General features: G+C 35.3%; 1 protein-coding gene across 1 annotated transcript in view; it reads left to right on the top strand.

The window, feature by feature from the left end:
- Nucleotides 1–19,588, top strand: part of LOC138698780 (trypsin-like) — a 41,450-nt gene extending 21,862 nt beyond the window's left edge. The window contains exons 5-6 of the mRNA XM_069825004.1: nucleotides 17,309–17,467; nucleotides 19,221–19,588. Of these exons, the coding sequence (XP_069681105.1) occupies nucleotides 17,309–17,467; nucleotides 19,221–19,487 (426 nt within the window). The 3' untranslated portion in view covers nucleotides 19,488–19,588. The remainder of the gene's footprint in view (nucleotides 1–17,308; nucleotides 17,468–19,220) is intronic.
- The last annotated feature ends 712 nt before the right edge of the window (nucleotides 19,589–20,300 follow it).

Raw genomic sequence — 20,300 nt, 5'->3', positions numbered from 1 at the left:
TGACTGTATATACTAGACTGTGATAATAGTTTGACGCATTGTGAATTCAGTGTTGTGTTGATTTCTGCAATTATGGTTCTCGCAAGAGAGGAGAAGGTGTTTATTGTGGTACATTATTTCCGGTTATACGGAGAGGGACGTCAGAATGGGCCAAGTTTGGTTCACGTTAAAGAACAGGAATGTCGATTCAGTATTCGCAGAAGAATCTTCGCCGAGTGTGATAAAACCAGCTAATTCTCATTGAAGTGAAATACACTCAGGGACAAAAAAAACCGGACACTTCTATATTTGCTTGTATTTTGTTGCCAATTATTTCAAAATGAAACAAAACCCATTTAAACAAAATAATGTTCCATTTAGCACATTATACGACAAGATTTGAAAAAAATAAAAATCTCTGATGAGAAAATTTACAACAAATTAAAAGGGCGTATAACTATGGCATCGTTTGGTCAAACTGTTTTTTTCATTTTATGGTGCCTTAAACATTGAAAACTCTTTTTAGTAACGGGTATTACCCCCTCTGGCTTGAATAACTGCATCCATACCTCTTGGCATGCTCTCAATTTGGTTAGCAATGTCTTCTTGAGGAATAAGTTCCCATTCTTCGCCAATTGCTCGCCTCAACTCTTGTAACGATTCTGGTTTCGGTGTCTATTCTTAACACGCCATCCCAGCATGTCCCACACGTGTTCAATTCGGTTCATGTCTGGACTCCTTGCTGGCCATGGAATAACATGGATTCCGACTTCTTGGAGATAATCTCCGACCGCATGGGGAATATGCGGCCGTGCATTATCATGCATTAAAACAAAATTATCGCCTACAAATTGGCCAAATGGCACAGCATGATCAGCCAAACATTCATTTATATACCTATCAGCTGTTAGTCTTCCATTTTCAACAAAAACCAACTCTGTACGAGCATCCGTACACACTCCTGCCTAAACCATCACTCCACCACCTCCATACGGCACATTTTCGGAAATGCAACACTGTGAAAATCGTTCTCCCCTCCTTCTCCAAACTCTTTCACGTCCATCAGGTGAGCACAGATTGAAACGGGACTCATCGGTGAACAGAACACAGCTCCACTGTCCATTTCTCCAATCCCTGTGATCATTTGCAAAACGCAGTCATTCAACTCGATGCATCCTGAGAAGTCTGGGACCAGTTGCATGTCTACTTGATATCAGTCCACTTTCTTTCAACCTCCTTCTAACTGTTTTGGCCGAAGTTGGGCGTCCATGCATGTTAACAAATTACTGGGCTACACTAGTAGCTGGCAGGTTGCACTCCCTAAGAACTCTCAACACCATATACCTGTCTTCATTTGGATTTGTAGCTCTTGGACGACCCGAACCTGGTCTTCTGGTATATTCTAGGGTCTCTCTATACCGTTTTATGGCATCATGGGTTGTGCTTCTAGCCATATTCATAACATTTGCAATGTAACGTACACTGCGTCTATCATCGTAAAGGGCTACAGCTCGAGCCACATCTTCAGGTCGCATCTTGTTTTAAGACAAATGTTACAACCCCACTTAAACTCAGAAAATGTAAAAATAAAGAAATAACGAATGATAACGATAATGAAGTACAAAATGATTGAGACAAAATTGTTATAGCTGAGACTCCGAAGGCAAAATTGGAATATTTGGTTGTAATGGCTTGTTTATAAAACAAAAAACAATCAACAATGTATACACGTCTCCATAACAACAGATGGCTACCATAATATTGTATGAGAAGATAATATTTTGCAAAATACCAGCAAATATTAAAGTGTCCGGCTTTTTTTGTCCCTGAGTGTATTTAATCGCTTTATATTTATGAACCCTCATGTTGTGTATTGTGTCAAACTGTGGTAATTTCAATATGGATAGTGAAGCCAGAGGTATGTACTGCTATTTAATGTAAAAATACGCAGTTATCTTTGCCGAATAAAGGTAGAAATGTAATATTGATGCCAGATGAAAATGACACTCTCAAAGTTTTTTCGTCTGTAAGTTTGAGGGACTGAAGGAAACAAAGGACGGTACAAATCGAACAAATGCAATAAATTTCATTGTTACAATTAATTGTACAAGATGGATGTGTTTTGTGACTAGCAAATTTTGAATCTGTGACTCTGAAATCAGCTACAAGAGTTGATCCGGTTTTTTTGCCACTACTGTATATTCAGTGGAAAGAAAATAGTTGTTAATGTTATTACATCCCTATCTTAAGGAGTTGTTATCATCAGGTTCACATAAAAATGGGAAATCCTCAACAATATAATTTTTAATGCAATTAAGTTTCTTTCGCATTAATATGTATCTTAAAAACGAATATTTTATTTCTATCTTCAAATAAAGGAATGGATTTAATTATCAGATTTTCAAAACATCAAAACATAGAGGAGAGTCGGGTAGTATCGGACATCGGGTAATATCGGACAGTGAGTTTCTTTCATCTACCACACGATGATAGTACCTGATTGACATGGTTACGTTTCTGTGATGTCGCATAGAGAAACGTAACCATGTAATTCAGGTACTACCATATGGTGGTAAATGAAAGAAACGCACTGTCCGATACTACCCGATGTCCGATACTACCCGACTCTCCCCTACATATATTTCTATGATTATTATGGACCCCAATATAAATTTTCATCCAAATCCAATAAAAGGGAGATGAGTAATTAATTTTGTCCAGCTAAAATGTGTTGTGCAGCGGTTTGCGGGAGGCAGAACTCTGCCGGATCAACTTAACTAGTGAACAGTTTTATTTTATTGGGTTATTTTACGACGCTGTATCAACATCTAGGTTATTTAGCGTCTGAATGATATGAAGGTGATAATGCTGGTGAAATGAGTCCGGGGTCCAACACCGAAAGTTACCCCCAGCATTTGCTCGTATAGGGTTGAGGGGAAAACACCAGAAAAACCTCAACCAGGTAACTTGCCCCGACCGGGATTCGAACCTGGGCCATCTGGTTTCGCAGCCAGACGCACTGACCGTTACTCCACAGGTGTGGACTACTAGTGAACATCCGTTGCATAGTTATTCCGAATGTATTAGGTTCCTTTAAATGTCATGACCCTTGATTTCGTGGGCATTTAAAGAGATGCGCCGTACTACTCTGATTGCTGCAACACACATCACCTGTTAACGTAATACTCAGCGGTGGATCGCGTGAAGTATTGAAACACGGAACGTTAAGTAATTACGCAGGACAAGAAGATACACAGTTTTCTACAAATTTTATTTTTATGAATAATGACAATGAAAGAAAACATATTTTCCAAAACAAATACAAACTATTTTACAAAAAAACTGAAACATAACTTTATTTCTAATTTAAACAATTACTGTAAAAACCTTATAAAATTATATAAAACGTACAATTCCATAACAGTTAAAAAGTAATGCCATAATCTGAACCTATTTCTTTGGAAAGGGCATCAGTCACTAATTTGCATCCTTTGAAAATAAAATTAAGAAACTAAGGAAAAGTAGATTCTTAACAAAATATCAAGCACATTACCAAGAAACAGAAAAGCACTAATTAGGCTATTTTTTAAACTTCTTACTGTAGTTCTTTGTTGTTTTTGTCAATTTATGTCAATTGACTCATGCCCTTAAAAGAAAGGATTCGTTTATTCTTCTTCGTCACGTAAATCAGCAAGTGTTTCAAAATTTGGAGTTATGTCAGACATTGCAATTGTGAGCTGATACAATAAATTTTCGTCTGAAATGCGTGATCTTGATTTGGATTTTACAATGGCCAACTGAGAAAGAAACTGTTCACAAATAAAGGTTGAACCAAACATAGAAGCAATTTTCATAACAAAACTCCGAAGATGTGAATATTTTACTTTGCAAAGTTGTTTAAGCTTATATACATCTAAACCAGCCATATTTGTGCACTTGCACTTGGGGTTTCGCGGCCAGACGCGCTAACCGTTACTCCACAGGTCTGGACTACTATTATTATAAAAAATAAAATAAAAAAAATTTTGTTCCATTAAAACGAGTCTTTTCATAATGTCGCTCAACGTGCTAGTAAAATTTTGAGGCATAATAAGCACCTTACGCTTTCCCCTTCTTCGCAACAAAAGAATTCATTTTCCCATTCTTTGTGGAAATAATATTTTTGGACTTTTTTACTTCAGGAGCTTCCTTAGAGAGCGATATTTTTTTTAGTGAAATCCACCACTGACTGCCAGTATAGTACAGAGTGATTTATATAGAACTGACACATTTCTTTCATTAATTGTTTCAAAACGAATTGTACTAGCGACAACTTATTATACCTAAAATGTAGAGGAATTTTGGGAGATTATTTACCTCTATAGCAAATGTTGTCCGGTGTTGTCAAATCCGGAGATCTCGGTGGCCACAGGTTCCTGGAAATTATTCGGTCATCACATAACCGGATAAATGGAACCATGCTTCATCTGTGAACCATGTGATGGACAATATGGCAGAATTTTGCACAATGAACGTCTGAAACCAACGACAATAAGTCACTAGATGCGCAGATGTTTATGTTTTATTCCTATTGTTGGCAGCTGTTTTCGACATTTTGTGTCAACGTGAAAATGCAGTACACATTAAATCAACGACTCTTCCTTGTGAAGCAATACTGGATTACGAATTCAATTACAGCTGCTCAAAGGGCGTACCAGAGAGAATTTGGTGTTCGCAATCCTCCCAAAAGAAACACAATACTGGGACTGGTAAACAAATTGGAAACAACAGGATCTCTGCTGAGTGAAAAGGGCAAGCATCGTTCATCTAGGCTTCCCACGGTTGTTGTTGACGTAAGAGCACGACTGGAGCAGTCACCCAAAAAATCATTAAGACGTTTGTCGCAGGAGACAGGGTACACCTACTCAATGTGTCAGAGAGCCTAAAGCCATATAGGGTTACGGTTGTTCATCAGCTACAAGAACCAGATAAGGATAAAAGATTGAATTATTGTCGTTGGTTTCAGACGTTCATTGTGCAAAATCCTGCCATATTGTCCATCACATGGTTCATAGATGAAGCATGGTTCCATTTATCCGGTTATGTGACGACCGAATAATTTCCAGGAACCTGTGGCCACCGAGATCTCCGGATTTGACAAAGCCGGACAACATTTGCTATAGAGGTAAATAATCTCCCAAAATTCCTCTACATTTTAGGTGTAATAAGTTGTCGCTGGCACATTTCGTTTTGAAACAATTAATGAAAGAAATGTGTCAGTTCTATATAAATCACTCTGTACTTCAACCGGTCGGACAGGTATCCCAGCTAGGGGTGTGGAGGGAGGGAGATCACGTCCTTGCGTTCGACTCCGTTCGACATGTACTACTGAAGCCCACGTCTGATTTAGATGGTGACATTTCTGTATTATATTTCTCTCCCTATGAAACGTGATTAACACTGACATGAAATGCCTACACAAGCAGAGAAGTAGTGCCCACTGTGGCCGAAACAAGAAACTTCAAGCCCTGCGGACTCTGCTGCCATTTCCCGACAGCTTTGTAGCAGAGGGCTTGGCATCAGACTACATGAAAATTGTAAGCGGTTAATACCAACACAAGAACAAAGTAGTCCTTACCGCAGCGTGGCTCGAAGGAAGGGGAAGAACCTTATACTGGGGGCAACCCACCTATCAGCGGAGCATTGCGGGCCGCCTCCGCAAGGCTAACCACCACACGGCAAACACCGTCCCACTACCGAGTGTTTGGCGTTCGGACCCTGTAGACATAGAAACTCGTAAAATCCGCAACTAGAAACTGTCCGATCAATGAACCATTGAGCAACACAATTTTAGCGTGAACATCTGCGGCTACAAAAATCTATTGACGAGATTACGAACTGTGTGCTGCCATTTGAGCAAACACAGCACACGGGTGTTCATTTGGACTGGCGATTCACATTTTATATCAACTTGGGATTAAACGCGTTTACACGACAAAGAATAGATGTTATAGGAGGCTTTGAATGTAAAAAAGTGTTCCCTTCGCAAATTGTATACGATTACAAAGAAATTCGGTTCGAAATAATAATTATTACAGTATCTACCTACCGCTTTAAAGATGCTTAAATAATCTAATTATAATCAAATAAATTAAACGAAAACCAGTTTAACAAAAGTAATATTACTTTAAAGATGCTTAAATAATCTAATTGTAATCAAATAAATTAAACAAAAACCAATTTTTACAAAAGTAATACTACTGTAAAGGTGCTTAAGTAATCTAACTTTAACCAAATAAATTAAACAAAAACCAATTTTTACAAAAGTAATGTTACTTTAAAGATGCTTAAATAATCTAATTATAATCAAATAAATTAAACGAAAACCAATTTAACAAAAGTAATATTACTTTAGAGATGCTTAAATAATCTAATTGTAATCAAATAAATTAAACAAAAACCAATTTTTACAAAAGTAATATTACTGTAAAGGTGCTTAAGTAATCTAACTTTAATCAAATAAATTAAACAAAAACCAATTTTTACAAAAGTAATGTTACTTTAGAGATGCTTAAATAATCTAATTATAATCAAATAAATTAAACGAAAACCAATTTAACAAAAGTAATATTACTTCAGAGATGCTTAAATAATCTAATTATAATCAAATAAATTGAACGAAAACCAATTTAACAAAAGTAATATTACTTTAAAGATGCTTAAATAATCTAATTGTAATCAAATAAATTAAACAAAAACCAATTTTTACAAAAGTAATATTACTGTAAAGGTGCTTAAGTAATCTAACTTTAATCAAATAAATTAAACAAAAACCAATTTTTACAAAAGTAATGTTACTTTAGAGATGCTTAAATAATCTAATTATAATCAAATAAATTAAACGAAAACCAATTTAACAAAAGTAATATTACTTCAGAGATGCTTAAATAATCTAATTATAATCAAATAAATTGAACGAAAACCAATTTAACAAAAGTAATATTACTTTAAAGATGCTTAAATAATCTAATTGTAATCAAATAAATTAAACAAAAACCAATTTTTACAAAAGTAATATTACTGTAAAGGTGCTTAAGTAATCTAACTTTAATCAAATAAATTAAACAAAAACCAATTTTTACAAAAGTAATGTTACTTTAAAGATGCTTAAATAATCTAATTATAATCAAATAAATTAAACGAAAACCAATTTAACAAAAGTAACATTACTTTAGAGATGCTTAAATAATCTAATTGTAATCAAATAAATTAAACAAAAACCAATTTTTACAAAAGTAATATTACTGTAAAGGTGCTTAAGTAATCTAACTTTAATCAAATAAATTAAACAAAAACCAATTTTTACAAAAGTAATGTTACTTCAGAGATGCTTAAATAGTCTAATTATAATCAAATAAATTGAACGAAAACCAATTTAACAAAAGTAATATTACTTTAAAGATGCTTAAATAATCTAATTGTAATCAAATAAATTAAACGAAAACCAATTTAACAAAGTAATAATACTTTAAAGATGCTTAAGTAATCTAATAATAATCAAATAAATTAAACGAAAAGCAATTTTCACAAAAGTAATATTACTTTAAAGATGCTTAAGTAATCTAATTATAATCAAATAAATTAAACGAAAACCAATTTAACAAAAGTAGGCCTAATATTGTAAAGACGTCCCGCGCCGTGGCGTAGTGGTCTAAGGCATCCTGCCTAGGACTCGCGTTACGGAATGCGCGCTGGTTTGAGTCCTCGTGGGGGAAGAAATTTTCTCATGAAATGTCGGCCAGTGTATGGTACCGGTGCCCACTCAGCATCGTTGAATTAAATTATGGTTTATTTAATGACGCTCTCAACTGCAGAAGTTTATATCAGCCTCGCCGGTGTGTCGGAATTTTGTCCCGCAGGAGTTCTTTTACATGCCAGTAAATCTACTGAGATGAGCTTGTCGCATTTAAACACAGTTAAAAATGCCATCAACCTGGGCCCGGATCGAGTCCGCAACCTCGAGTATACTGTAGAAGGCCAGCGCTATACCAATACGCTACCGAGGCGGACCCCAGCAATTGGTATGCACTTAGTAAGCTACGATAGGTAGCGAAATCCGGTGGCGAAAGCCAGCTATAACGGCTGGAAGAATCATCGTGCTAACCACACGATACCTCCATTCTGGTTGGATGATCGTCCACCTCTGCTTCGGCATGTGGGCGTGAGGCCAGCAGCCGGCTGGTCGGTCTAGGCCCTTTACGGGCTGTAGCGCCACGGATTATTATTATTATTATTATCATCATCATCATCATCATCATTATTATTATTATTATTATTATTATTATTATTAGCCTATTATTATCATTTTCGGCGAGAGTTCTGATTTTTAGGTGCTAAAAATGAAAAAAATAGGTAGGTACAAAGATTCCAAAATGTTGCCTAACAGTCGCAAATTGTGAGCTTTATTTTGGCGCGGAACGTATTATTCTTCTCATCAGGTACGGCGGTTAACTTGGGAATTCACCGTCACAAAAGAATGCAACCTCGTCTCTTGTTCTTTTAATCGTATTGTCCTCCTTCTATTCCCTCTGTTCTTTTTCTATTCCCCCTATTCTTTGTACTTTCCCCTAGTTCTCCTTGTGGTCATACGTCATAATAATATGTGACCATGCTTGGCGGATTATCGCAGATTCAGTGAAAGGAGTAACTACAAAACTGAGCACGACTGCCTTAAACTATCAATATGTTTAAATAATTCCGCATTACAGATTAATTAGAGTTTCCACTCATTAATTTTATATATTTATTTATTTAATTAATTATTTATTTATTTATTTATTTATTTATTGGTTTATTTATTTATTTATTTGTTTATTTACTTATTTATTTATTTAGTTATTTATTTACTTATTTATTTATATACTTATTTATTTAGGTAGTTATATATATATATTTATTTATTTATTTATTTATTTATTTATTTATTTATTTATTTATTTATTTATTTATTTATTTATTTATTTATTTATTTATTTATATACCGTAAACTGGGGTTAATTTGAACACGGAGGAAACTTTGAACATTTTTTCAGAAAATCATATTTAGCTTTCTACATGCTGTACTTGTGTTAAAAATGGGGGTAAATTATCCTAAATCATTCTCATACCAAATTTACCTCCATTTATAACAAGTGCAGCATGTAGAAACCTAAATATGATTTTCTGAAAAAATGTTCAAAGTTTCCTCTGTGTTCAAAGTAACCCCAGTTTACGGTACTTATTTATTTAGTTAGTTATATATTTATTTGTTTATTTATTTATTCATTCATTTATTTGTTTATTTATTTATTTACTTGTTTACTTATTTACTTATTAATTAATTAATTTATTTATTCATTCATTTATTTATTTATTTATTTAACCTGGTAGAGATAAGGCCATCAGGCATACTCTTCCCCTCTACCAGGAGATTACAACTACAATACTAAGACTACATATTACAATTATAATTACAATTTAATATTAAATTTACAAATACAATAAAAATCAAAGTACTGAAAGATTAACTGATTAATAAAGGCTAGACAGTTTATTGTAGAAGTTAAGAAGAAAGAATTTTTTTTATTACTTAAGTAAAAATTACACCTACTCTACGCAGTAAGAAAATGCTTAATAAGTTTTTGTTTGCATACTGTCTATAGCGCCAGGCGTTCTATAGCAATATATTTCTTTTTCGTAACCGATTGTGCACGATTCTAAACTGAATATTTAAACTTTTGTTGATTATTATGCTGCATTTGACACTGAAACCAACCACCTTCTACAAGCACAAATCTCAGTGCTATTGGCGCACTCTGTTCGCGTAGAGAACGGCTAGATTTATGAGTACATGAAGTTTCTGATCTCCAACCTAGATGGCAGCTGTAGGACGGTGATTATTATAGCTTCTGTTAAAATCGAATTCCGTGGTCTGTTTTTAGCTTGCGTATTTATGTTCGAATTATGAATAGATATTTAAAAAACGCACCTAACGCACTCACGGAACAAATAAGAATGATCTGTGTGTTAGAAGAATCGTAACGCCATTACCTAATGTCACGTGTACGCTCTCTAATGTTAATGTTAATTTTAACTTATGAGTGTGCAATATCTGAAGTGACCTGAGAAGATAAAAAGAGAAGTGACGCATTGTGTAAGAGGGAAACCTTCAGAACGCAAATATTGACGAGCTTAGACGATAACAGCTGTCAATAGGTTCATGTTTGGAAGATTTAATGTTTCTGCCTCCTACCGTATTTCAAGTCGAAATTAGATCGATAGGATTCATATTTCTGAAAATGAAACGAATGAATCGTCATTCTAAATGATAGTGAATTCTCGTTTATTTGACTGAGGCAGTGGCACATACAATTATTGTGATGCTATAAGAAATTTATTTCGAGATTTTCGCAAAAAAAAGGCACATTTTCAGCGTAACTACAACCGTTAATCGGTTATTTTAAAATTAATTTAACCCGAAGGAAGTTAACCGATCAAAAATAACCGGTTATTTTCCAGTTATTATTTTTTTAACCATTTAAAGTAGAAATACAACATAGCATACAGAACAGAAAACACACCACAAATACATCTCAACACACAAAAAACACAAACAAATAAATACGACCACACAGGTGTATACAAACTCACATGTAATAGTTGCGAGACAAGTTCTACATTGACAGACAGGCAGATCATTCCAAACACGCTACAAAGAACACATTAAAGCAATAACCACAGGGCACAATACATCTACATACGCCGATCACATAACCAATGCTAACCACACATACAATAACATAAATACAGACATGGAAATCCTACACATACAACCCAAGAACCAAAAACTCTACACACTAGAACAATACGAAATATACAAACACACTAAAACACACCCCGATCAAATTCTCAACACACAGATCAATTTCAGTACACACACACTATTTGACTTCACTTTTCAACACCTTTCAACAATCAAACGCACCCACATAACAGGCAGAGAAGTTCGAGATGACGCCGGGATCTAGTAGGCTCTGAGGATGGTGTGATGAAGCACCGAAACACCTGTAAGCCGCACAGACTTACATAATTAACACGAGTAAGTCCGCTAGTTAATCAATTACTCATTTGAAGTCATCAAATTAGTCACGAAAACAAATTGAGAGGTTATTTGCAATAGAAATCAAAGAACAATTTGCAATCAATTATTGTAAACTATCCAGAAGATAGCTAAAATAACGTCATTAGATGATGAAGATCATCAATTGCGTCCCTAAACAAAGTACAACAAATAATAAGAGGATATGAAATTGCATCAATTTGGTTAGGATTTCTCTCACATTAGGGTTATAGGTAAGATAAGTAAAAAATAATACAAACTGCATGAATTTGTACAATTATAATCTTGATTATGTTACATTTCTACAGGCTAGGCTGTCTATTATCCTATAACCAATAAATACTGATTAGTCAGCATCTAGCAAGCAAATATTCTGATGGGGGCAGATAAAAAAGTCATTTTTTTTTCTTCCGCTATGTTAATAATGTCAAAAGAAGTGCATATACAAATTTTGGCCACTCGACCGCAATTACGAGGCCATCCAGAAAGTGATTTTCCCTGGGGCCGTTTACAGAAAAAAGCACAATTGCATGGAAATATTTATTGAAACAGATACAGCAATTATTACGCTATTTGTCAGCATATCCCCACTGGAATTGAGACATTTTTCATAACATGGGATCAATTGTTGTATCCTTGTGTCGTAGAAGTCAGCCGCCTGGGATCGGAACCAGCGTTTGACAGCCGTCTGCATCTCTCTGTCCATCCCATGATATGACAAATGTCTCAATTCCAGTGGGGAATATGTTTAATTGCTGTATCTGTTCCAATAAATGTTTCCAATGAAATTCTGTTTTCTTCCTGTTAACGGCCCCTGGCGAACTAATTTTTTTCGGCCCTTGTAATTGCGGTCGAGTAGCCAAAATTTGTATAAGCACTTCTTTTGACATTATTAACATGTTGAAAGAAAAATTTTTAACACTCAAATTGCTGAAAAAAAAAAAAATTTATTTATATTTTAACAATGTAATTAATAAGTGATTAAAATAAATTTATGAATGAAATAAAAATTGATGGAATAACACAGTATGTTTTAGGAAGTAATAAAATTATGAAAAATGAAGTAGGAAATTCGCAGTAGGAATTCTGACTTCATAATTTTAATTTCTAAGACAATTTCTTGCCAGGAAACACTTTAGAAAATTTGAAACTTATTTTTTTTTTAGTTTTAGGACAAATGGGTTTAGAAAAAAATAGGAAAAACTTTCGGGAGTGATTAGATCTGGCGACTTTGCTGGCCATGGAATATCCTCATATCTGGAAATGAAATGATTGGGAAACAAATGTCAAAGGCGTCGCATTGATATTCCAGTGGTGTGACTGGTCCCTTAATCACAGTCTAGTACCCTATATACAATCACGAAGCTTGAGTTGATGAGGTTGCTAGGAACAATAGACTGTGCAGGTACTATTTCGCATTGTCTGTAATGAGGCGACAGTAGCGATCCTAGTGGTTAGCAACTATCTATGGATGCATATTTATTACATATTGAGCTTCGTGACTGTATATACTAGACTGTGGCTTAATCCTGCTGGAACTCTGTTCCCCGGTTGATCCCAAGATGCTCGGTAACCTCAGGTATCAAGAAGTTATCGATCATTACAATATAACTCTGAGCTCAATTGGAGTTCTTCCAACTGCGTTTTCTCTCACATTCGCAGAATTCTCACTTTCCCTGTAGACTTCTTCTTTAGAGAAGAACCCGTCTCTTCTTAGGAATTTTTTCACTCGATTTTAATAACATGCACAGATGACATTGGGTCATTGTGACAGATTTGGTAATTTCTCCGAGAAAAAAGTCGTGCAATCACGACACTATCGCCATTTTTATAATAAGCTTTGATGATATTCGCACGTTGCGCACCATTGCAATTCTCCATCCTGACTAAATGACATAGGGGAGAGTCTGGTAGTATCGGACATCGGGTAATATCGGACAGTGCGTTTCTTTCATCTACCACCATATGGTAGTGCCTGAATGACAAGGTTAAATTTCTCTATGCGACATCACAGAAACGTAACCATATCAATCAGGTACTATCATCGTGTGGTAGATGAAAGAAACTCACTGTCCGATATTACCCGATGTCCGATACTACCCGACTCTCCCCTACATTTCTAAACTAAGGATCCCATTCGTCCCGTTTTACCCTGGACAGACACTTTTTTTTTACAGAAAGTCCGACCGTCCCAAAAACATTTTTCGGGACTGGAAAATGTTCCGCTTTTTCTTGATCTCAAAAAAGGGCTTTATTTGTGAGTATCCTACCGAATGAATATATTGAAACTGTTGTAGGAATCCATGTTGAATATTTCGTACACTAGTTTTAATACTTGAATATAAATAATTGATTAAATGGTCATCTTACTCGTGTTAATTATGTAAGCATATGCGGCATACAGTTGTTTCGGTGCTACTTGACACCATCCTCAGAGCCTTCTGTGTCTCGGCGTCATCTCAACTTCGCTGTCTGTGCAATAACCAGAGGACACAATACATCTACATATACCGAACACATAACTAATGCCAACCACACATACAATAACATAAATACAGACATGGAAATCCTACACATACAACCCAAAAACCAAAAACTCAACACACTAGAACAATATGAAATATACAGACACACTAAAACACACCCTAATCAAATTCTCAACACACAGATCAATTTCAGAACACACACGCTATTTGACTCAACTCTTCATCAAACGAACGCATCCACACAACAGGCAGCGAAGTTGAGATGACGCCGAGACACAGAAGGCTCTGAGGATGGTGTCAAGTAGCACCGAAACAGCTGTAAGCCTCACATGCTTACATAATTAACACGAATAAGATCGCAATTTAACCAATTATTTTTGTTGTAGCAAGTTGTAACTCGACGAAGATGAATTATTTCGTGAGTTTCTATATGTGCAAAAATATTGTGACAATAAATCTGAAGATAGAAATACCAGAAATTAAACTGTAAGTGAAAAGTGGTGTGAAATGTTTGAATATTTTAAGAAGGAAGACACGAGTGTTATGAATATTCCGATGTTAGTTTAATCAGCATTACCAGGTTCAAATGCAGCCGTAGAGAGCATTTTTTCACTCATTAATGCAATGTGGACAGACGAAAGAAACAAACTCACTATTGAAACTGTAAGGGCATTAATAATGGTAAAAACCTATTTGTCGCGACGCTGTTATTCCCGGCGTGACTCCTCCTCTTTGCTTACGTCTTAGGAAGTGAAGGCTCTATAAAGTCTAGGTAGGTAGTATCGTTCCCCGTTTTTTGTTCTTTCGTTGCCGAGCTACCAGACGAGGAATCTATTTTCCACACCGTTAAAAATTATCATGTCGTAGCTCCTATGATAATAAATCAAACACACTGTAATTCAGCAAATAATTCAGCGGCAAATAACGTCTTCGTGTGCTTTCTGCGAACGCCAACGAAAGAGCCAAAATGGCGGGCGATTATATTAAGTATTTATCGAGCCTTAAGAAATGAATAACGTCTTCATAAGCGAATCATAAGACTCACACGTTTAAATGTAGTCGACCTGCAACACGATTGGCTGCCGGAAATTAGAGCGATGGGACTATAGTACAGTTAACGTGTTTTGAATTTTTCAATGTAATGTTGAAAGTGCCCAAACTTATTGAACAAATATACAGTTCGTGTAAATACAGAGTGTATCTAAATTGGTGTCAAATATTTCGGGGACGTGTTCCTAACATCAAAACAATTAAAAAAGTTAATAAGAACATGGGTCTGAAAACCATTCGTTAGGCAGTTATTAAAGCATTTGTCCCTTCAATGACCGCTGATTGTTTGATGGTGTTTTGTTTGCTTGTATTTTGTAGAGCAAAGAAATCAGAAGAAAATGTATTCTGTGAGTGAGCAGAACGAAATGATTTGCATCATTTAATTGATGATGTGCTTCTGGACGTCATTCAACGAATGCGTTTTAACACGATGCTGCTCCAGCTCATTTCAGTCTGATAGTTCGTAATTTTTTAATGATCGATTTCCCCAAAGATGTATTGGTCGAAGGGGATTCATTGCATGGCCTGCTCGATCGCCTGATTTGAATCCAATGGATTTCTTCGTCTGGGGACATTTAAAGTCCCTGGTTTATGCAACTCCTGTACTTAATGTTGATATTCTGAGAGCGTATTCAAACTGGATTTCACGAAATACGAAACACTCCCGGAATTTTCAACAGAGTACGCCAGAGCATGTAACGCAGGTTTAGGGGATACATCGAATCAGGAGGAAGCCACTTCGAGCAATTTTTGTAACATTAAATTTTGTCTTGTAACTCTGAAATAAATTATTTTGAGACCAATGTTCATATGAACCTTTTGTAATGTTTTTGTGTTACGAACACATCCCCGAAATATTTGACACCAATTTAGATACACCCTGTATAATATTCATTGAGAATCTACTTCAGCAGAAAAAAAATGACCTGAATCTACTTCAGCAGAACGTTCAACATAATATCTGTATGTAGAAAAAAGTGCGCAAAAATTTACTATGTTGTGATGAAAATAAAATACAAGTAGATCAGTAGTAGGTACTTCAGTTTAATACTTTAATAATTAAACTTTAATTAGTTAATAATGTTGATATTTTCCCCCCCTTTTTATTGTGTCCCGCCATTTTTTTACGAAATATCCCATGTTTTTAGTGAGGTATTTTTCAAATGCGTCGGTTTTCTTCTTCTTCTGCCAATACACAGTTTTGGGTTGTCTCCCGTCTGTGAACTACAAATGGAATTGGTCCGTCCAACGTCGGTGAGGTCTGCCTAAATCTCTTCGTCCTCGTGGATGGTAATACAAAAGTCTCTTTGGTAAACGATGTTCAGGCATCCTAAGAAGGTGGTTTCTCCATTTACGTTGATAATGTTGGACGTCTGCGGTCATCTCCTCAACTTCCCACTGATTTCTTATGTCTTCGCTCCTAATGCAAAGTAACCCCTGTCAGTGATCGTAGAAATCTCATTTGTGATGCGTTGACTCTATTTATTTCCTTTTGCCGCAATGTCCAACATTTACTGCCATATAACAGAGCTGGTTTTGATATTATGTTGTGAAATCGGATTTGGACCTCTTTTCGCATTTGTTTTCCAAAGTTCCTTCTCAAGATACCATTTAATTGCTTATATTTCAATATATGTTTATTTATGTCTTTTTGATAATTATACAAAGAAATATGACTTCCTAAATATACAATAGTAATATGTGTTACAAGAGCGGTATGTTGAAGTTTTCATGTTCGAGGAAAAGTTTGAAAAAGCGAACCGTAGTTGAGCTTTTTTAATTTCCGAGAATTGAAAGAAAACATACCGCTCGTGTATCGTACATTATTTTGTGCGAAGATCGTTTATTACATACCTGAAAGACGAATTTCTAATTAGTTGCAATGAAATCTCCATCTTGGTTTCTGTTCAATGACGGCAAATTTGCAAAACAAAAATATCTATCTTCAACATTGTTGCTTTAAAATGTTTTCTGTGTTTACTATACTCCAGCAGGCCGTGATATACGTCTGTCTTCCCCCCCCCCCCCAGTCTATAAATGCGAACTTAAAACAAACGAATGCAGTAACTTTAGTGGAGTTGTAGAGTTTAATTAAATTTTGCAAATATTTAAAAACAATAATTAACAGTGCAATTTAGGTGAAATTGCAGTGGTAAGTTTCCAATTTATAATTATTACTATATTGAACGTCTCTAAAAATAATATGTTAAAAGCCTAAAGCAGTAAAATCAATATGTCACTTAAGCGGTAAGAAGAGGGAAATTGTTGTGTGTGTGTTACGTTGGGAATACTGAATGTGGAATTTTAGACTTTCCGTGGATTGGTTTTGTGCGGAAACCAAGCAAATACGAACGATCTCGCACAAAATCTGTCACTTATTCTATTATTTTGTTATCAACCACTATTTTTGCTCGTATAAGGTTTTCAATAAAATAAAATGGGAAACCTATTCTAAACACAAAGAGAATGTTTGCAGCCAAATCCAACCGAGTTCAGCCTGAAAAAGAAGAGGTTTACTGTACAATTTCCTGTTTCATTATAAATTGATCCCAAATGTTATGTTATAATCCTGTACATGAGGGAAAGACTATCAAATTATATTTAGAAATTCGTATTTAAATGAAAGCTCTAAAGATGATTTTCACGCTAATTTCAGGATATACATGAGAAGCATAGCGGATTTGTAGTGGAGATAGTCGATATTCTTTTAATGGACACCAAATCCTGTGAAACTGAATATCCTACGAAAAATAGTTCGTTTGTGGACAATGCTTGTGGACAACCTGAGAATCCGGGAGAAAACAGAACGAGTCTGGTAAAGTTTCTTTAACTTATACATTAAGGGGCTACGACATTTAAAACAATTTTCTCATAAACTTCAAATTTGTACATGATGTTACCACAATCTAGTATATACAGTCACGAAGCTTGAGTTGTTGGGGGTACTAGGAACGATAGACTGTGCAGGTACTATTTCGCATTGTCTGTGATGAGGCGATAGTAGCGATCCTAGTAGTTAGCAATTATCTATGGATGCATATTTACTACGTATGGAGCTTCATGACTGTATATACTAGACTGTGATGATACCAAACTTAGGACACTCATCTACAAATTACAAGAGAAACCGTAATTAGAGTTACACTGAGATGTTTACTATAGTTCCAGAGTAAGAATGAAGCGAATTTAATATAGTTCAATATTAAATGTATTAACTAATACAGGGTAAATTAGGCTATGTTGGACAGTCGGGCATGTTGGACACTTTGTACTTTAACGTGTTACCTCGCCACTTGTGGGCATCACATTCTGCTAGAAGTCAATGACAAAAGTAGCCCCACTCGTGGCTATTTTGACAGTAGACTGGACGATAAAAGCTTCTCAACCGAATAATAACAGGCATTTCCCATATTTATTCTGTGTTTAATTTCCTCCCGAGTATCATTTATATTTGTTACTGTTGCTCCCAGATATTTGAACTTCTTCACCTCTTCAAAAGATAAATTTCCAATTTTTATATTTCCATTTCGTACAATATTCTCGTCACGAGACATAATCATATACTTTGTCTTTTCGGGATTTACTTCCAAACCTATCTCTTTACTTGCTTCCAGTAAAATTTCCGTGTTTTCCCTAATCGTTTATAGATTTTCTCCTAACATATTCACGCCATCCGCATAGACAAGCAGCTGATGTTACCCGTTCAATTCCAAACCTTCTCTGTTATCCTTGATTTTCCTAATGGCATACTCTAGAGCAAAGTTAAAAAGTAAAGGTGATAGTGCATCTCCTTGCTTTAGCCCACAGTGAATTGGAAACGCATCTGACAGAAAGTGACCTATACGAACTCTGCTGTACGTTTCACTGAGACACATTTTAATGAATCGAACTAGTTTCTTGGGAATACCAAATTCAATAAGAATATCATATAATACTTCTCTCTTAACCGAGTCATATGCCTTTTTGAAATCTATGAATAACTGATGTACTGTACCCTTATACTCCCATTTTTTCTCCATTATCTGTCGAATACAAAATATCTAGTCAATAGTTGATCTATTACGCCTAAAACCACACTGATGATCCCCAATAATTTCATCTACATATGGAGTTAATCTTCTCAAAAGAATATTGGACAAAATTTTGTACGACGTCAACAAAAGTGATATTCCTCGAAAGTTACTACAGTTAGTCTTGTCCCCCTTCTTAAAGATAGGTACGATAATGGACTCCTTCCATTGTTCTGGTACAATTTCCTTTTCTCAAATAGCAAGTAGAAGCTTATAAATTTCGTTAGATAATGCGCTTCCACTCTCTTGTATTAATTCTGATGGAATTTGATCGATACCTGGAGACTTATAATTTTTCAGATTTTCTATCGCAATTTCGACTTCTGAAAGTGTAGGTTCGGGTATAAATGGCTCAGCAGTTTGTATTTCAATTTCGTCCCGATCATTTCTATTTGGCCTATGTATATTTAGTAGTTGTCCAAAATAGTTTATTATTATTATTATTATTATTATTATTATTATTATTATTATTATTATTATTATTAAAATCTGTTTTAGAAATGGGATGACAGCTTGGTTATATGCGACGACATTCTCGCAGGTGTGGTACAAGAAGGAAATGGTATTCCTGTAATAGTGGCTGACCTAGGCAGCTGTTCCCACTGGCTGAAGAATTTCGTTGAAGTGGATTCCAAGAGGTCCCTGCAGCCTAGCCTACCTCTTACAACCGATACCTCTCCCTCGCCAAATCAGTGGTTCTACCTTTGCAATTTGTTCCTCTCTGTAGCTTTGTGGTCCGTGTGTGTTTTATGTGTACTGCAGTAATTCGATGTTATTGAGAAATAAATTATTGTTTGCTACCTGGTTTATACTTTTAACATAGTCACAACACAATTAAAAAGCTGGAAATAAACTCCGTGTGAAATGTGGAGCTATTTTTTTTATCGTTACTATTGGATTATAAATAGGGTTACGAGGTGAAAAAATAAAAAGAGGATTTTCCACAAAAAGCAAGACGATGTATAACGTGACGTAATGCTTATTTTCCATAACTATTATATATTTAATAAGGTACATTGTTCATATCGTATTTTCCCTATGTTTCCAGATGTATTGGACATCCTGTATATTATTTATGTATTTATTTAATGTTTTATTTAGCTTTATTTAGGCCTACAGTGGAAGCTCTTAAGTTCGACAGAAATCAAGTTCGACATTCTATAGTTCGACTGCTTATGTAGGAGAATTAGACACGCCCCTATACGGGCACTAAGAAATGGGTTTGCCATTTGAATGGGAATTGGTTCTAAGTCTTGTAGTGGTACTTTTGTTAAAGGAAAACAGAATGTTTTATTGATTAGGACATCCATATTGATCACTGATTTTAAATTAATGAACTCTTCTTTTTCTAATTGAGAATTGTGCCGTTTGTGAGACGAAACTGTCGAAACCCGCTGTGGTACTAGAAGCACATACACAAGTCTCGGGGCGGGCAGGAAATGCAAGTACAGTACTGTATTCGTTGATGAATAACTAATAAGAATTTGTATTCATTTCACCTGCCACACCCATTACCCTTATTGGACTGAACTTTCAATTTTATTTTGTCGAACTTAGGATAGTCCACTGTATTTGTTT

The sequence above is a fragment of the Periplaneta americana genome, chromosome 4 (genome assembly GCF_040183065.1).
Source record: "Periplaneta americana isolate PAMFEO1 chromosome 4, P.americana_PAMFEO1_priV1, whole genome shotgun sequence".
Lineage (NCBI taxonomy): Eukaryota > Metazoa > Arthropoda > Insecta > Blattodea > Blattidae > Periplaneta > Periplaneta americana.
This window is presented reverse-complemented; position numbering and strand designations above follow the sequence as displayed.